The sequence below is a fragment of the Syzygium oleosum genome, unplaced genomic scaffold, assembly GCF_021117445.2.
Source record: "Syzygium oleosum isolate NSW1041296 unplaced genomic scaffold, Sole_v2.1 Sole_v2.20, whole genome shotgun sequence".
Taxonomy (NCBI): Eukaryota; Viridiplantae; Streptophyta; class Magnoliopsida; order Myrtales; family Myrtaceae; genus Syzygium; species Syzygium oleosum.
In genome coordinates this window covers 4,577,380-4,595,114 of record NW_026607504.1, presented here as the reverse complement: position 1 = coordinate 4,595,114, position 17,735 = coordinate 4,577,380, and the positions used below count along the sequence as shown (strand labels likewise).

Sequence of the window (17,735 nt, the reverse complement as noted above, 5' to 3'; positions counted from 1 at the left end):
GGATCACACTGAGCAAATTAAAAGTTTAGGGACCACATTGAACAAATTAAAAGTTCGGAAATCATATTACATATTGGGTTAAAGTTCAGAGATTATTTGCGTCATTATCCCTTTAGACATAACCAGATGAAAAGACTTGATCCCACCTTCCAATTTTCTTGCCATGAACTTCAAGCTAGATGTGTTATTTGCCATCAGAATGAAGTTATAGTGCTTAAGAAGATTGACTGCTAAGCTTTTATTGATCTAGTTCATCGTACATAAGAAAGTATACTCTCCTACTTTCTCTTGAACTCTTAGGCCCTTTAATCTCCTACCGTATGTTTCCAACAAACACAGGCACTGATTCAACTAAATCTTATACATATGCTTAAGCTGGCGCTTGGCCTTGATCTTAACAGAGAAATATGATTATTCAGATCATGTAGCGAATGATCCAAACCCTTAATTCACGACCCTGCAGTCCTTCCTAACCTCCCGTCCGCCTGTGATGCTGCTCATCTTGATCATGGACTTGACAAAAGCGTCAGCGAATTCCTGGTGCGAGCCCGCGAACTTCTCGACCAGACCCTTCGTCTTGGGCACCGCCAGGATGAGCGCCTGGTCCGAGGAGAACAGGCCCTTCCCCTCGAGGATCAGCTTGTAGTACGTGTTGTCGAAGGTGGTCGAGGAAGGGTCCATGGTGGTCCCCGAGTTCTTCGGCCTGTTATTGCTCGGGCACACGCCCCTCAGGCTCGCTGCGAGGGGACGGGGGTGCATCGATGGGTCGACGTCGTGCGCGGCGTTGAAGCTGCGGATCCTGCCCACGAAGGAGGAGCAGTGGGAGAATCCTAGCGTGTGGCCCCCTACAAGTGGATAGAAGTCGAGATCAGAATCATCACCAGTAAAAAACAAAAACAAATGACTAAATCTGGCGGAGTGAATTTGTCGACGAAACACTGTCATATATTGGGAAGGTCATTATGGTCAATATGGTGAAGTCGGTGAGAACTCCGGAGATGGGGATGGGGTGCTCCTCGAGGACCGGATTTTACCATGTTACGGCAAGTGCGGTGCATTGTGAACCGTCCGATGAAGGCTCCTCGATAAAATAATGGCCTAATACATTAAAAAAAAAAATCCCCACGCATAACTTTCGGAAAGGCAATAGACCTACTGATCTTCTTGCTAATATTGGAATCGAGAAGCGATTGGACACTACGGGTGCGTTTGTTTTGGAAAAAGTGTTTTTTGGGAATTCATTTTCCGGACTTTCAATCGTTTATTCGCCGAAAATGATAAGTCAACGGGAAACACTTTCCGTTCAAGGAAAACATTCATGTATAAAATTAGGAAAGTGAATTCCCTAATCTAACAAGGTGAAAACACTTTCCGGAATTGCTTCCCTTGAATTTTTTTAATATTTTATTCTTTTCTTTTATTCTTTTTCTTTTTCCTTTTTTGTTTTAAAAATAAAATATTAAAAAATTAGTTTTTTTTTTGCACGAGATAAAATCATGGGATTGAAATCATTTTCCAAATGAGATCCAAACGCCTGAAAATGTTTTCGATCACGTATCACCAAATAAAGAAAAACTAACTATTTTTCTGGAAAATGATTTTCCGAAAAATATTTTCAAAAAACGTTACGTTTTCAGTGAAATAAACGTATCCTACATTCTACTTGCAACCTCCTAGCGAATTATCTCATGTTTTGTTTAGTGATAAAGTTGGAATAGTAGACTTTAGACGTTAAATTATTTAGTTTTGTACCTTTATCTACCAAAAAAAAAAAAAGCCCAACTTTGGATTTAGTCCAAATTTTACCATAATTTTTTTTGTCCCATAAAAATACCCAAATTCTACTTTAAGGTTTTTTTGGTCCCACGGAAAACTCCCGACTTTAGGTCATGTCCAAATTCTTCCGTCCAGTTCCAATTTTATCCTAAAATTTATTCCGTCTCATAAAAAATAACTAATTTTTACTTGAGTCACAAATCTGCTCCCGTTAACTCTGTTCAAAATTTTTCGTTGACAACTGAAAGATGGAAAACTCCTAATCACAAGTTATTCGAGTGTCTCGAGGTCGAGCTCTCTGACCGTGAGAGACAGAACTCTCCCAAGCATGAGAGATTGAAGATCAAGCGCAAAATCGAAAAATCCCAAGCGAGATGGAAGGAAAACTCTCTTAAAAGTAAGAGCAATTGATAAAATCCAACCCTGATTGCTCTAGTTTTTACCAAAATTTCATATCCAAGAAGATGTTGTTTGGGCCAATATAGAAATCCATCTCCAAAGGACTGCTGAATGGATATGAAATTTGGGGTAAAAAGTAGAGCAATGACGTGAAAATGTCACGTAAGATCACTAAGGGCAACTTTGGATGGAGGGTTAACGGCAAAATTTTGGACCCAAAGTAAAAGTTGGTGATTTTTTTACGAGACAGAAAAATTAGAGTAAAATTAAAACTGAACTTAAAGCTAAGGTTTTTTTACGAGACAAAAAAAGTTTAGCATATAATTGGAACTAGACCTAAAGTTAGGGGTTTTTTTAAGAAACAGAAAAAAAATTAGGGTACAATTGGTACTGAAGTTAAAGTTGGAGGTTTTTTAGGATATTAGGCCAATTCCAAAATAGATCATTAATGTTTTATCTAATACTAATTAATTATTAATAGCAATTAATATTGTCTATGCAATTTTTTTTAATAACTTTTTGGTTAAAAAAGGAAAATGGGAAGCCCGTTCCTTTCAACCAAACTCCAAGTTCGTAGCTTTAGAAACAAGGTCAAGTCATTGTAAATAGATGTTTAGCTTGTATTTGATGAAAAACCAAACTTAGATTCAAAAGTTATTAGTTGAAATGAAAAAAATTAGGGTTAATACCACCAAAAATCCCAAACTGGTACGCGTGTGACAATTTTACTCCAAACTTTTTTTTACCACAAAAAACCTCAAACTGGTACGCGTGTGACAATTTTACTCCGAACTTTTTTTTTACCACAAAAAACCTCAAACTGGTACGCGTGTGATAATTTTACCCCGAACTTTTTTTTTTACCACCAAAAACCCCAAACTGGTACACCTGTGATAATTTTACCCCGAACATACAAAAAAAAACCCCAAACTGGTATATTTGTGACAATTTTACCATGAACATACCACAAAAAACCCCAAACTAGTACACATGTGACAATTTTACCCTGAACTAAAATTTTAATATTATTTTTTATTTTTTCAAATTTTTATTAATTTTTTTGTTTTTTTTTCTTCATCTTCAACCTCTGGCCGGTGAGGTCGGCCTCGCTGGCTAGTCATGGCCATGGGCCGGTTTCGGCTCGGAACCGGCCCGGTCAAACCCGGGCCCGCGGTTCAAAATCGGAACCCGCCCGTTGACCGGGCCCGCGGTTCAAAACCAGAACCGGCCCGTGGCCTACGAGCCCGGTTCCGGTTCCAAAAAAAAATTAAAAAATTTAAATAAATTAATTAAAAAAAAAACCTACAGCAGGGCCTACATGTCTGCAGGCCCTGTTGCGGCCCGTTGCCAGGGCAGCCTTGGCAACGGGCAAAAATAAAAAATAAAATAAAAAATAAAAAAAATAAAAAGATAACCGTTGCAAATTGCAACGGTTATCTAGCTTTTTTTTTTATCCTAAATTTTCTTCTCATTTTTTTCTTATAAATTCTCTCAAATTCTCTTAATTCTCTCAAATTCTCTCAAATTCTCTTCTCTCAAATTTTCTCGATACTCTAAATTCTCTCAAATTCTCTTAAATTCTCTCAATTTTCTCAATCCGCGCAATTCTCTCTTAATTCTCCCAATCAATCCGCTCAATTCTCTCGATCCACTCGAAAAATGGCAAGTGGAAGTCGAGTGTCAACTGGCAAAGGTAAGAATATCATGACGGAATCCCATCATTCTTTTGATCCTTGTGATTATGCAGATTTTCAAGATGATGAAATCAACATTTTTCCCGATGTGGAGCGCGTCCCGACGCAAGAAAGTCTTCATCCTCCTGCCAAAATATCTACAACAAAGGAGGCGGAGCGGGAACTTACATATGACATTTGGGATCACTTCACGAAAATGGAAATGTTTGATATTGATAAAAAAAGGTATGATATAATTTGTAAACATTGTGGGAAAATCTATAAATATACAGTTGGATAAGGATATGGAACATTCAAACGACATCTTAGGAGCAAACATCTAACCCAAGCGGGAATCGATATCAGGCAACAACAAATTTCCGGGTACGTCAATCCTAACACTTCCCCTTTATTTCGTTTTAATGAAAAAACTTATAAGGAAGAATTAGGTAAATTTGTTTCCGTTGAGCATTTATCATTTAATTTTGGAGAAAGATTTGGTTTTAATCAATTTGTACAAAAAGCATGTGCTCCACAAGCAAAACGTGTTCCTAGAAATTCACTTAAATAAGTAATTAAAGATCTTTACAAAAATGGAAAAAAAAGATTACAAAACTTTTTTATGCAATTTAATGGATGCGTGTATATAGGTAGTGATATTTGGAGTGATGATTGGTAAATTCATTCTTACATGGGCATAACATGTCATTGGATAGGTGACGATTGGAGTATTAAAAAAAGAGTTATTGCATTTAGGCTGCGCATGACAACTTGCCAAATAGTATTTGATTCTGTTCTTTTGTTCCCAGAATCAGTTTGGGAACAGAAATCCGTTTGTTTATTTTTTTGATTCTGGGCACAAATTTGCACAAATTCTTGCAAATTTGTGCCCATAATCAGTTTTGGAGCAGAATCAAGAATAAAAAAAAAGTAGCTTCTTGATTCTGGGAACAAAAATGAGAATCAATTTTTTTTTCTTCTTCTTTTTCTTGGTTTTTAATGTAGCTTCTAATGTCCGGCGTGAGGACCACCCTCGCAGTATATGGCGAGATTAAAATATTTTAATAAAAAATTATTATTAAAAAAAATTTTTACCGGCCATGGCCAGCAACCAGGCCATGGCGAAAAAAATATAAAAATATTATTAATAAAAAAAAATTTACAGGCCATGGCGAAAAAAATAAAAAAAATATTATTAATAAAAAAATTTTTACCGGCCATGGCCAGCGATCAGGCCATGGTGAAAAAAATAAAAAAATTTATTTTCAATAAATTTTTTTTTATTAAAATATTATTAATAAAAAAATATTTATAAAAAAATATTTTATCGGCCATGGCCAGCGACTAGGTATGGCGAAAAAAAAAGAAAAAAAATATTTTTTTAGTAAAATATTTTAAAAAAAAGTATTAATAAAAAAATTATTTATAAGAAAATTTTTTACCTGCCATGGCAAAAAAAATAAAAAATTTATTTTTAATAAAAGTATTATTAATTAAAAAATATTTTACCGGCCATGGCCAAGAAGGAGGAGAAGAAAAAAAGAAAAGAAAGAAATATTAAAATATTTAAAATGTTATTAAAATATTATTAATAAAAAGAATTTTTATGCCGTTACCAAACGCATTTCTGTTCCCGGGTACAGAATTTTGGGCCGTTACCAAACGTCTTCAAATGCTCAGAATCAGTTCCCGGGCACAGAATAAAAAAGAATCATTTCTGACCAGAATCTGTTCCCGGGCACAGAATGGTTGCCATGCGCAGCCTTAGAGTTTTTGATGGTAAGCATACGGCAAATAATATTTATAGAATAATTAGGCAAATTTTAGAAGAATATTATTTGCTTAACAAAATTTTTTCAATTGGTTTTAAAAATGTCGCGGCAAATACCGCTTCAATTGCCGATTTAGAAAATATTTGTAAACCCGCTTTTGGCGGAAAATTTTTTCACGTTAGATGTGCTTGTCATGTTTTAAATTTATGTGTACAAGATGGTTTGAAAACTCTTGATATTTTTCTTGAACCAATAAAAACGGCGATTCAATTTTTATGGAAACATCCTCAAAAAATGAAAGAATGGGGTAGATTTTATAGAGAAAATGACAAAAAGCCAAAAAGATTTCCAAGAGATGTTTCAACTCGTTGGAATTCTACTTTCCACTTGCTTAGTGAATCTTATGAATATAAAGATTTATTATGTGCATTCATTTCTAATAATATACCTCAGATTAATTTATACCCACAAGAGTGGGGTATTTGAAAATTTTTTTTAGATATTTTAAAGGTTTTTAATGATGCAACTTATGCTTTGTCCGGTGTTTATTATCCTACTACGCATTTATTTTTAGTAGAGTATATTAATATTGTCGGAGTTTTTGAGAAATATGAAAATGATGTTGAATTACAACATACTATGTAACAATGAAAATGAAGTGGCTACATTATTATAGCGAAATTCTCATTATTTATTTAGTTGCTTGTGTTTTGATCCGCGTTGCAAATTAGATGGTTTAAGTGATTATTTGCATATGTATTATCAATGTTTACTTTATGATACGGTAAATGTTACAACCATACTAAGTGAGGTTAAAAACGTAGTAATAGAATTATCTAATGAATTTTATACTAAATATAATTTAGGTGATATTGGATATTCTCAATCTACCGAGACACAAAGTGAGAATACAGGTAAAATTAGTAGAGGGTACCAACTTTTATTACACAGACAAAAAAAACAAAAGGGAGTAATAGGAAATATTTCTGAACTAGAGATTTATCTAATCGTTTCTTTTGAGTTTACTGAATTCGAAGGTAGTACAGGTTTTTTAATTTTGGATTGGTGGAAGAGGTACGTAAGCCAATACCCAATCCTTTCTCTTATTGCAAAACAAATTTTTACAACCCCTTGTTCCACAGTTGCGGTCGAACAAGCATTCAGTGCTGGAGGTAATATTTTGGACGAACATCGTTCAAGATTAGCTTCAGAATCAGTGGAGGCTCAAGCTTGTGTCGATGATTGGACGAAGGCTCAATACCGACAACAAGAGATAGATTAGAATAATGAATCCGAATTCTTTAACGATGGAGATATCACCGGTACCGTACCGCTACCGGAACGGGTAGCGACGAGTGAGGGTAAAAGAACTGTTAGAGTTGGCAAATATTTCGGGGACCCTTATTTCTCATACTGGGCATGCCCACGTAAGCTTAGGGAAACCGAAGTATAATCCGACGACATGTGACTCTGCGCACGGAATGCGGGGGTTCGGATAGGCTTAGGTTTTGGGGTCATTTTAGGGCATATATATTATGCTCCTTTTTTTTTTATAGATCATTGTAACGAATTGTAAGGCGCTTAATGATAATTTATTAAGTTCAAGCCCCCTCTTTCTCTCTTTTTGTCCCAAAATTTGATTGTCATTTACATTTTGATTACAATTTATATTGAATAATTCATTATTTCATAATTCATTATTTTTTTATTTCATAATTTATTTTTAAAAATTTTAAATTATGAACCGGAACCGGCCCGGAATCGAAACTGCCAGGGGCGGTTCCGGTTCATACATGGCTACGAATTGGAACCACCGGTTCCGAACCGTGGCTATGACTATCGCCAGCTGCTGGCGAGGGCCGCCCTCGCCGGCGTCGGGCGAGGGCAGCCCTCGCCTGGGCGGGCGAGGGCAACCCTCGCTTGAGTCGGGCGAGGACAGCCCTCGCCCGACTCGGGAGGGTCACCCTCGCTGAGGCCGGCGAGGACGCCTCGCCCGACGCCGCAAGGGCCGCCCTTGCCGGATCCGGTGAGGGCCGTCGGGCGAGGGCGGCCCTCTTCGGCGTCGGGCGAGAGCTGTCCTCGCCCGCCTAGGCGAGGGCGACCCTCACCTGAGTCGGGCGAGGGCCGACCTCACCTAGGCGAGTGAGGACAGCCCTCACCAGATCCGACGAGGGCAACCCTCGCCTGAGTCGGGCGAGGGCCACCCTCGCCCGCGCCGGTGAGGTTGAGCCTCGCCAGCAGCCGGCGGGGCTGACCTCGCCGGCTTTCGCCTCTGGCCGGTCGCCGGTCCGGCGACCGGCCAGAGGTTGAAGATGAAGAAAAAAAAAAGAAAAGAAAAAACAAAAAAATTAATAAAAATTCGAAAAAATAAAAAAATAATATTAAAATTTTAGTTTAGGGTAAAATTGTCACATGTGTACCAGTTTGGGGTTTTTTGTGGTATGTTCGGGGTAAAATTATCACAGGTGTACCAGTTTGGGGTTTTTGGTGGTAAAAAAAAAAGTTCGGGGTAAAATTGTCACACGTGTACCAGTTTGGGGTTTTTGGTGGTATTAACCCAAAGGAAAATGGGAAGCCCGTTCCTTTCAACCAAACTCCAAGTTTGTAGTTTTAGAAACAAGGTCAAGTCATTCTTATGGCGCATAGGTATAAAAATCAAGCTTTTCAAACTTCAAGAAGGTATGAATTTTTCCTGAAACTCGAATTTCAAACAGATTAACGGCTTCGATCCTTCTCTTTGTCCAATATAAGATGATCTTTACTTGATTTTGGTAGACTAATTTTGGACCATGCAGGAACATTTCATACAGGGTAATCCCGAGCTGAATCCAACCCAGCAATGAGCTTTTTAAGCTGCAGGTTTTGGCCTTGTTGCTAAGCAATGACATGAATGCAGATGAAAGGACTGTATTATGGGTTGGCTCCGTTTGAGTCCATGAACAAAGATGGAAAAGACTCGATCCCATCTTCCATTTTCTTGACATGAACTGCACGCCAGTAATGTTATTTGCCATCAGAATGAAGTTGTAGGGCTTAAGAAGATCGACTGATAAGCTTTTATTGATCTAGTTCATCGTACATAAGGAAGCATACTCTCCCACTTTCTCTAAAACTTTAGGCCCTCTAATCTTCAGGCGTACATTTCCAACAAATACAGTCATTGATCCAGCTAAATCTTCTACATATTCTTAAGCTAGCTCTTCGCCTTTATCTTAACAGAGAAATATGATTATCCAGATCATGTGGCATATGATCCAAACCCTTAATTCACTACCCTGCAGTCCTTCCTAACCTCCTCTCCGCCTGTGATGCTGCTCATCTTGATCATGGACTTGACAAACGCGTCGACGAATTCCTCGTGCGAGCCCGCGAACTTCTCGACTAGACCCTTCGTCTTGGGCACCGCCAGGAGCGCCTGGTCCGAGGAGAACAGGCCCTTCCCCTGGAGGATCAGCTTGAAGTAGGTGTTGTCGAAGGTGGTCGAGGAAGGGTCCATGGTGGTCCCCGCGTTCTTTGGCTTGTTATTGCTCGGGCACACGCCCCTCAGGCTCGCTGCGAGGGACGGGTGCATCGATGGGTCGACATCGTGCGTGGCGTTGAAGTTGCGGATCCTGCCTGCGAATGAGGAGCAGTGGGAGAATCCTAGCGTGTGGCCTCCTTCAAGTGGATAGAAGTTGAGATCAGAATCATCAATAGTAAAAAAACAAAAACAAATGACTAAATCTGGCTGAGTGAATTTGTCGATGAAACACTGTTATAGATTGGTCTGTTTGATCATTTGCCTTACCCGAAAGAGCCACAAGATCTTCCATAGAGAGACCTCTCTGGGAGAAGCTCTGCTGGAGCTGAGAAATGTTGAAAACTGGTGCTGGGAGTTGTGTCGACTCGCTGGCCTTTGATGTTCTTCCATCCTTCCTTCCCTTGGGCACATCCCAGGTCGGACCTCCGGACTTTTTTTAAAGCATCAGAAATGAAGAAAATCACAATCAGATAGGCAATATGCTGTACAGAAGAAAAGTTTCTTGTTGAGAAATTACGGTAAAACTGCTATTAGAGGAAGGGATCTGCTCAGTGGTCATTGATCCAGTCATTGACCCTATCCATGCACGTATTGAGTAAATACGTATGTCTATCCAAATACTTGCAGCGCAAGCATACAGTCTTTATAGTCGGTAGCTTAACACGGTCCTGTCTGGTATCTGTTGGATAGAACTATGATATGGCAAAATATTTTCCAGGATCGAGACTTGTGCCAGGACTGTCCAAGACATTGCGTACTAAGCTCGGGATTGGACAGTAATCCTACACTTGACCCTATGATGTTTCCAAGATATTAGCGTTTAGGCTTTAACTGGGTTAGGGTTGATTTTCGGGATAACCTCAGCGACAAGCTATGATGGAGCGACTGGTCGGTCGTGAAGAATCGGGATATACACGTAACTGAAGTGGACGAGGAGATGATTTTACCAGTATGACGGAATCTCTGGCAGCTAGTGCCAAGATGTCCGCACATGAAACCACACCAGGGCAAAAATCTTCCAAGTCCTTTTTAGCATTGTCGATTACATAAAATGCATGCAGAGAGACATTAGGAGGCCCGTCCTTTTCCGCTTTGTTGCTTCCTTTGGAGTTTAAAAGCACCGACGCGTCGCAACCCTGCATTAGGCCACTAATAGCACTTTTAGTTGATTTCTGATAACAAGGAAGCTCTGTGCAGGAACTCTGAACAGAAAGAACAACTATCGACATGTTTGCTTACCCTTATGAAACAGTCGTGAAAATGCATCCGCAGGAGAGCGGCTGGTACGGTTTTGTCCTTCATTGCTGCATTCTTGACAGCATTTGCGATGATCAACTCAGCATTGGGACAGGTCTTGTCGTAGTAATTGGAACTTAGTGAATAGATTGGAGAGACAAATGAAAGTACAAGAATCGAGCTGAAGAGTGCAACACCCATGGCCATGCCTAGTACACTTCTCAACTTCACCAAGTTCTGTCAAGCTTTGAAGGTAATTTGCACTTTGAATGGATATAAATAGTCCGAAAAAGGAAGATTTAGTTGAAACTACAGACAGCGATATGACGGTAGCCACCTAAGGTGGGTGTTTTTAGCAAGAATCTTGATAATGAAGTAGTGATTTGGAAGCAACCTTGGGACTACAAGACGTTCCACGTGTTTCAGCAGCACTACCAACTATAGGTCTGCTAAGTACATTTTCCTCGCATAGAGTCCAGATGAGAATGCTGACTACGATATGCCATTACCTTACTTTTCTTTAACATGAAGTTTATGATGGTTTTTGGTAATTAGTGGGCCAAGGTTTATAAGATCTCAGTCAAAAAGTGAATTTCAATGGTAAGTCCCAGATTTAACTTTTTGCGAGCATTGAGCCACTCAGTACAAGGGACATTGAAGGACAGTTTGCATGTATGTTCTGGACAGGACTGACGAATCTTGTCTGATCAATGATTAATGAAGTTGTGACCAACATATGCTTACACTAGGAGTCATATGAAATCTAATAAGCTCTTGCGATTCTTCTTCTTCTTCTTCTTCTTCTTCTTCTGGTGGCTGGGCCATTTGAAATTTGTGTCTTTTAGCATGGGACCTTCAGAGTAGAAAATCGTTTTCTGTTCTGAGGTGGTTAGGATGGGCAAATCAACGGTGCAATAGCTTTGATAAAAGCTTAATTTCCAAGTTTCAACTTTGTTAGTTAGGATGGTCGGATCCTTTTTTAGCTGGTGGGGTTTCTGCTGTAAATTTGACTGTTGCCTGTTGGGCATTCTCTAGAGAATTCAGTGCCCTCCGGTACAGTGCCAGCATTTTGGCTCTTGGTATAAGGTTTTTTCATATTGTAAGACGTCATTCCAATAGACTGACATGACTCGCGGATGCTTTCAACTTGTCGCCTGAAAGTTGAATGCATCTTTAGTTGAATGCATTGGGTTAATCGGAGAAAAAGTATACTCATAATGTAGGTTGCCAGCTTGAGGAAAAAGGCTATGAACATAAAAAATCGAAGTCGTATAATCAGCAATCAAGAAATATTTACAGTGACATGTTCCTCATAAGTATGCCAATGAACCCAATAGGGAGCGAATATGTATCTCTCAATAATGACGCATCGCCTAAACAAATGCCTAATATCAATATACATGATACAAGGGATGAGAAGTAATCGAAATGGGGAAAAAGGATCAAACAATAGCCAAAATTGGGAAAAGAATTATCATGAATGTATAGATAAAAGGAATCAGATGTCGAGAACGGTTTGACATAGAGGACGGACTGCCTGCTACGGTATTATTCCCACTGCCTGAAGTATCCTGTGGATTGACAGCGACAGCAGGAGGGGCTGAGCTAGAATTTGTTGGGCTGGTTGGTAATATGCTGGAATCTGTTGCATTATAACCTGCGAAATGAAATACAATGTAAGCACTCTGACGACTGACAGCAAGCAAATTCAGTACAGCTTGTGTTCTACTCACAGTTGGATGACTTCCAGCCAAGCACCATTCTCTCTCGATCAAAAACTATGCGATAACCTGTCATGAAGTTCTCTGACAAAATAAAAGGGAAAAAAAGAAGATGAATACTTAATGACAAGATAGACAAGCACCGGAAGCAATAAATCCGAGTCCTCACAATTAATATTTCAAAAGTTCCAATCATATCAATTCCAAGGAAAAATGACTGACAGCAGGAAGAAGCCACACCGTGAACACTATGCCAAACCTTTTTTTCATCTAGATTTTAGAGTTGGACTAAACGTTCCTAGAAAAACAGAGTGGGGTTGCAGCTGTGCTTTTGTGCATGCAGCAAACAAGTTGGTTATTCCACAGGAAAGAGCTTAATGTAGCATTGATTTTATTCGCTTCAGGGAAGAACTTAATACAGCACGGGTTTTATCAGTATTTAAATCCAGCCTATCCTAGTAAGCCTTGGCAAGCTTGTAGTTGATAAGACATGAAAGAGAAATCTGCAGTGATTTCTTTGATCTGTTAGCATAAGAGAGGGCAAATCTGCGGGAGGGTGAAGGGTGAAAACTGACTGCGAAATAGCAGAAGAAGCACAACGATGCACTCTGAGTAACATAGAGAACTAGAAGAGGGGGACAACTTTTCATGGAAATAAGCAATACAAATATTTCTGATGACCAGATACTCACGTCCGATTATATTTACATCTCCACTTTTGACTAGAGCAAGACAATATACGTAGGAGTCCTGAAGATAAAAAAAAAAAAAAAAAAAAACCAGTTAGCATGTATTTTACAGGAAAAAACATACAGAGATCGAGAGGAAACTTGACGGTCTAACTTTTGAAAGTACCTCAACAGATACTATTTCTATGGGATTGGTGACATAAAACTGATCTCCACCTTTCATGGTCATATTCAATGTTGCAGTTTCAAAGCTACTCTGGTTTGGGCTGCACATAGATTTGAGTTCAGCATCACAAGGAAAGAAATTCATTGTATACAAGTCTGTCCATAGACGCGCTAACCTCAAATCATAACAGTATTCAAATGGAATACTGGAGTCTGAAGAATGTCGCTTTTCTTTGGCCAAGGAATTGAACTGCGCAAAACATGTACTCTGTAAACATGCTATAGAGAGGTAGGTATGTCCATGTGGTAGTCTGAAATAGAGAAGTAAAGAACTTACAGTCTCCCCAATGAACGAGTAAGCTGGGTCGTTCAAATATGTGAATGAGGTACCAGAGTCAAAAATTGCACTAAATTCGGCATCTTGAGCAGTTCCTCCCACATTTATTTGAGTAAGGGTAATGTTGTAAGTTGGACTGGTAAAAGTTACAGGGAGAAGAATCATTAGAATTGGCCAAGAAAGGATAGAAGAGAAATGCTGCAACCCCATGCCATGAGTTGGCAACATTAATCTAGGCAATCCAACAAGATTACTTTTCTTCCCACAAAGAAGCTTACTGTGATTGCCTAAGGTTGAATGGTGTCTCTCCTTGGTCTGAGCTGCCTTTGTCTCCAAAACTAATTCTTCCAATTCCATCAGGTCCAAAGCACATTGAAAATGAATTTGAAGTGAGCCCTTCTTCAGCCAAGATGCTAGGAACAGATATGTTACTCATGCCCAGCCCAAAGAGACCATTTGGCGCAGCACCATTTAAGAAAGAACCAGTTTGAATCTGACCACAACTGCAAAATCAAGCATATCTAGCTCAGCTACTGAACTTCTGACTACTGGGAACCTAGTAAAAGCATTAAAAAAGTAATGCTAAACCAACAGTAATATATTTTTAAACTTCTTCTCCTCAATTTTTGGCTTAAATAGATCCAAAGCAAAAGCAACAACTACACTCTTCCAGACAGATAGAAAATGTCAATGTTCACAGCCTGTCCTATGAAACCTTGCAACAAGCACCAGCAAGGGCAAGTTGGTCACTAGTATTTCTTCTGTAATCATACTGCAACAAAAATTTCTTGAGTTGGTTCCCCTAATTCGCTCAAATGGTGCTGGAAGACAGTATACTTACCCAAATGTGATTTTAGCATCGACAGCCTTTGAATGATCCTCGTCTGTCGTCAAATGCAACACATCTTCCACCAAAATCCCAGTAGTCGAGGTACCATTAGAAAGATAATTAACCTGATAGTCACAACTGCTAAGTGCCGAAGAGCATTGCGACTGTTGTCCGCATATTGTACTGTTGCAGGGTACTTCTGTACTTGTTGATGATGCATTAGGGCTGTAAATGTTGAATTGTATTGTCTGGTTGACAAGAAGATTAACGAGAGCAACCTGTTAATTCTAGTGATCTCTCTTAGACGAAGGACACAACATAGAGAGGCCAACTTTAATTATTTTTCTTGTCTCTTCCTTCCATTTGTGAGAAAGTCTTTCCTTAAGTAGCTAAAGTTTTCATGCCATAATAGAGGGAAAATAATAAGCTCTCATGGATACACCTGAACATAATGGATGCAGATATAAATGTTGAAATATTGTACAATTTTCAGATTTTACCTCTGTCAAAAGGATTTTAGTTTGTTATCTTGCCCATTTTTTTTATAATCACACACGTAAGGGCACCATCGACAATGTGGTTTTTCAACTCCCAAGTCCCTGTCTTAATTCTGGAACTGGATATCACATGATTAAATGGCTTCACGGAACCATGCCTAAATTCTTTATGCAAAAACCCACCTCAAACTCTATCGCCATGGTAGTCATGGTAAGTTGTATATAATACTTCTATCCGTATTATTCTCTCTCTCTCTCTCTCTCATTCAAACTTGTCAATCAACAGCCCGAGATGTCAACAATTATTCACCATATTAACTTCTCCATGACACTAGTCTATGCATTGCATCTGGAGTTACTAGAACTACCCTAATGCACGCACCCGAGATAGCAATTGAAGCTTGGACTTTTGTAATGAGCGACAGAAAAAACGGAGCATTCCTATCCAGAAGGATACCTGTCCAGATGATGTCTTTAGGCTCCGTATGCAACTTTTGCAGTCACAAGGTAACCAGAACAGATCGCTGCCGGTGTCTAGAGCCACCAAATAGGATAAACTCGGGGTCCCGACAGAAACATTGGCGTAGTGCAAACTGAAAGGCCCAGAAACAAAGTAGCACTTATCAAATTATGCGGATCCACTCGAGCAAAATTTCGAAGAGTTCTGCCTTCTTCGGTTGTCAATAACCAGAAGACATCGTGCAATATCAAAACAAGAATAATAATTCGGGGGAAATTCCGTTTCGAAGCCGAAAATAATTGAAAAAAAGAAAGGAGGAGAAATTCAGCTGGCACAGGGTATGGCAGAAAAGTAAATGAAACAAAAGACGAGCCACAGCTGGAAGAGGAAAGCAATCACAGATCATGCATACAAAGTAACTAATTGAGATGGTCAGCCTTATACGTAGGGATTCGATGATCGAGCTGTCACAGCTTTCTTGAATCGTACAAGTTGAAACTGTTAAAGTGGAACAAGCAAAATCCGTGCTTCTGTCATGTTTCATCATTTCACTAGCAAATTCCAAGTAATCCAACCACAATATCTCCAGAAGCAATCGCACTTAACAAAAAAAAATGGAGAACTGGAGATCGAACCAAAAACAGGACGAGTGGGGAGAGAACACAATACGTACTATCCAAGAGTAGGTGACAGAAACGTCTCGTTGCCGCCGGAGAAAGTCAGAACCGTCTGATTACCGGACGACGACGACGACGCGAGCCGACGGCCGTGGACGGCACGGTCCCGCATCGCCATGACCCTGTAGTACTCCACGCTCCCCTTCTCGGGCAGCCGGTCCACCTCCAGCACTCCCTTCACGGGGTCCGAGAACCGGTGGTGCACGTCGAACCCGAACGTCGCGAACCCGCGGCAGCCCCGCGGCATCGATGCCAGGGCCACCGCCAGCGTGACGAGCGCCGCGGCCAGGAAGGCGGGGCGGGCGGCGGCGGCGGGGGGCGGCGGCGGCATCGCCATGGATCAGGAGGGGAAGGGGAGGGGAGAGGAGGGCGATGGTTGGGGAGGTCCCGGAAATGGTGGGGAAATGGCCAGGCGAACTGAATGGGGGAAGGAGAGAGGGGGAGCTGAGCTACATGACCTTGCCATGTTAGTCAAAGACACACTTCTACGCAAAAGTCCATCTCAGGAAGAGATGGAGAGAGATGGGAACGCGATTGTTTGGTGGCGGGGGAAGGTTGAAGGTGAAGGACCCACGGTCGCGCAATTCCATACGAATGCACGACTCGAATTTGAAAATTGCGTGTTTTTTTGCACTTTGGCCCTCCATCTTCACCGGTCTTCCCATTTCCCACCCCCAAAAAAGATTGCTTCCCAATTTTCCTGCACCGGCACCGCGAGAGGTAGAAGTGAGCATGATTCCAGGATAGAACTTGCTAGGTTCCAGATTTCAAGATATGCAAGGTAAGTTCTAAGTTTTAAAAATTGAGGAACCTGTTTCGACGGGTACGTTCCAGGTTTTAATATAGGTAGAACCTCGAACCTGAAACCTTGAATAAGTTTTTTGTGTTTTTTCTTTGTCTATGTCTTCGCGTGATCTTGCGATATTCCATGGCTCTAGATGATGAGTGTATAATTTGGAATCACTAATATAAGTTTTCATTTTATGACTTATTAATGTTTCATATTTTTCACGTATTTAAATATAAGTATAATCTGGAATGGCAACGGATGTGTCGTAGCGAATCGAACCGGATCGAGCCGAGCCGAGCCGAGCCGAGCCGGACGCATCGTTCGAGCTCTCGCTCGAATCTCTCGTCGAGCCCAGGCGAAGCTCCATTTTTCAAGACTCGAGCTTGATTCGAACTTTGATCATGCAAGCTCATTAAAATGAAGAGTGTAATATGATGGCGATAACTTGAAAGGAGTCCGATGGTCCATTTTTCGGGCTTAATTTGAAAAGTTGAAACTTAAGAATGGTGACCAAAAGTGCAAAAATTAGAAAAAGTAAGGATTGGAAATGCAAATGGGACATCATCGTCAACGGCGGACTAGGGAGGAGGAGGAGGAGGGCGTTGGGAAGTTGCTGTCGGGCGGCCGTTGACGTTCTAGAACATTAGCGTTACCCACAAGAAAAGAAAACGAGGCGCGGACAAGTGGCAAGATCCTAGCCGTTCGATTTGTACCATAAGGTCCTGACCTCCCTAAGTTACTTTCTCAAATTTTCCGACCCATGTTTCATACGATCGTCGCATACAAAACAGAAGAAGAAACCTTAGTATATTGTGTGGGGAAGTGTAGCAACTAGTTCAACTAATATTGCACATACGCCTCCATCATGTACCTAGGCACGACGCGGATCATCGTCTCGTTGTTTAGAGCTCTGGCCGTCGGGAACGCGTTATTAAATCGATATGCGATTAAATATAAGTAGTTGGTAACAAGTTTGAAAAAGAGGAATACCCTATGAATTTATTGAGTTGAAAATGAGAAAAAGAAAGTCCGAACACGCGGAATCCGAAGCCGGTCCACGGTGCGTGAATCGTGGACGACTTTGCTGCTTCTTCTTTGGAGGTGCTAATCAGCCCCCCCATCAATTTGGCGGAGACCAAATTGAAAGAACTTTTGGCTCCTTTTTTCTTTGATGATTTCAATTCGTCCAAGTCA

General features: G+C 40.4%; 2 protein-coding genes across 4 annotated transcripts; both read right to left on the bottom strand.

Moving 5' to 3' along the window:
- Positions 1–214: 214 nt before the first annotated feature.
- On the bottom strand, positions 215–10,646 carry LOC115683681 (peroxidase 64-like). 2 transcript variants are annotated; one of them, XM_030608250.2, is made up of 4 exons: positions 10,380–10,646; positions 10,088–10,276; positions 9,408–9,570; positions 215–845 (listed from the first exon to the last, which is right to left on the bottom strand). In XM_030608250.2, the coding sequence occupies exons 1-4, from the start codon at positions 10,581–10,583 to the stop codon at positions 445–447; spliced, it is 957 nt and encodes a 318-aa protein (XP_030464110.1). In that variant the 5' UTR covers positions 10,584–10,646; the 3' UTR covers positions 215–444. The 2 variants fall into 2 exon arrangements, with proteins under 2 accessions (XP_030464110.1, XP_030464111.1); XM_030608251.2 differs by lacking the exon at positions 215–845 and adding an exon at positions 8,645–9,277 and having other exon boundaries at positions 10,380–10,638.
- A 978-nt stretch (positions 10,647–11,624) lies between these two features.
- LOC115683680 (aspartyl protease family protein 1-like) lies at positions 11,625–16,311 on the bottom strand. 2 transcript variants are annotated; one of them, XM_030608248.2, is made up of 10 exons: positions 15,748–16,310; positions 15,072–15,207; positions 14,130–14,365; positions 13,567–13,791; positions 13,289–13,424; positions 13,128–13,201; positions 12,953–13,052; positions 12,790–12,847; positions 12,110–12,181; positions 11,625–12,033 (listed from the first exon to the last, which is right to left on the bottom strand). In XM_030608248.2, exons 1-10 carry the CDS (start codon positions 16,086–16,088, stop codon positions 11,819–11,821), a joined length of 1,593 nt encoding a protein of 530 aa, XP_030464108.1. In that variant the 5' UTR covers positions 16,089–16,310; the 3' UTR covers positions 11,625–11,818. The 2 variants fall into 2 exon arrangements, with proteins under 2 accessions (XP_030464108.1, XP_056176404.1); XM_056320429.1 differs by having other exon boundaries at positions 13,128–13,424; positions 15,748–16,311.
- Positions 16,312–17,735: the final 1,424 nt, after the last annotated feature.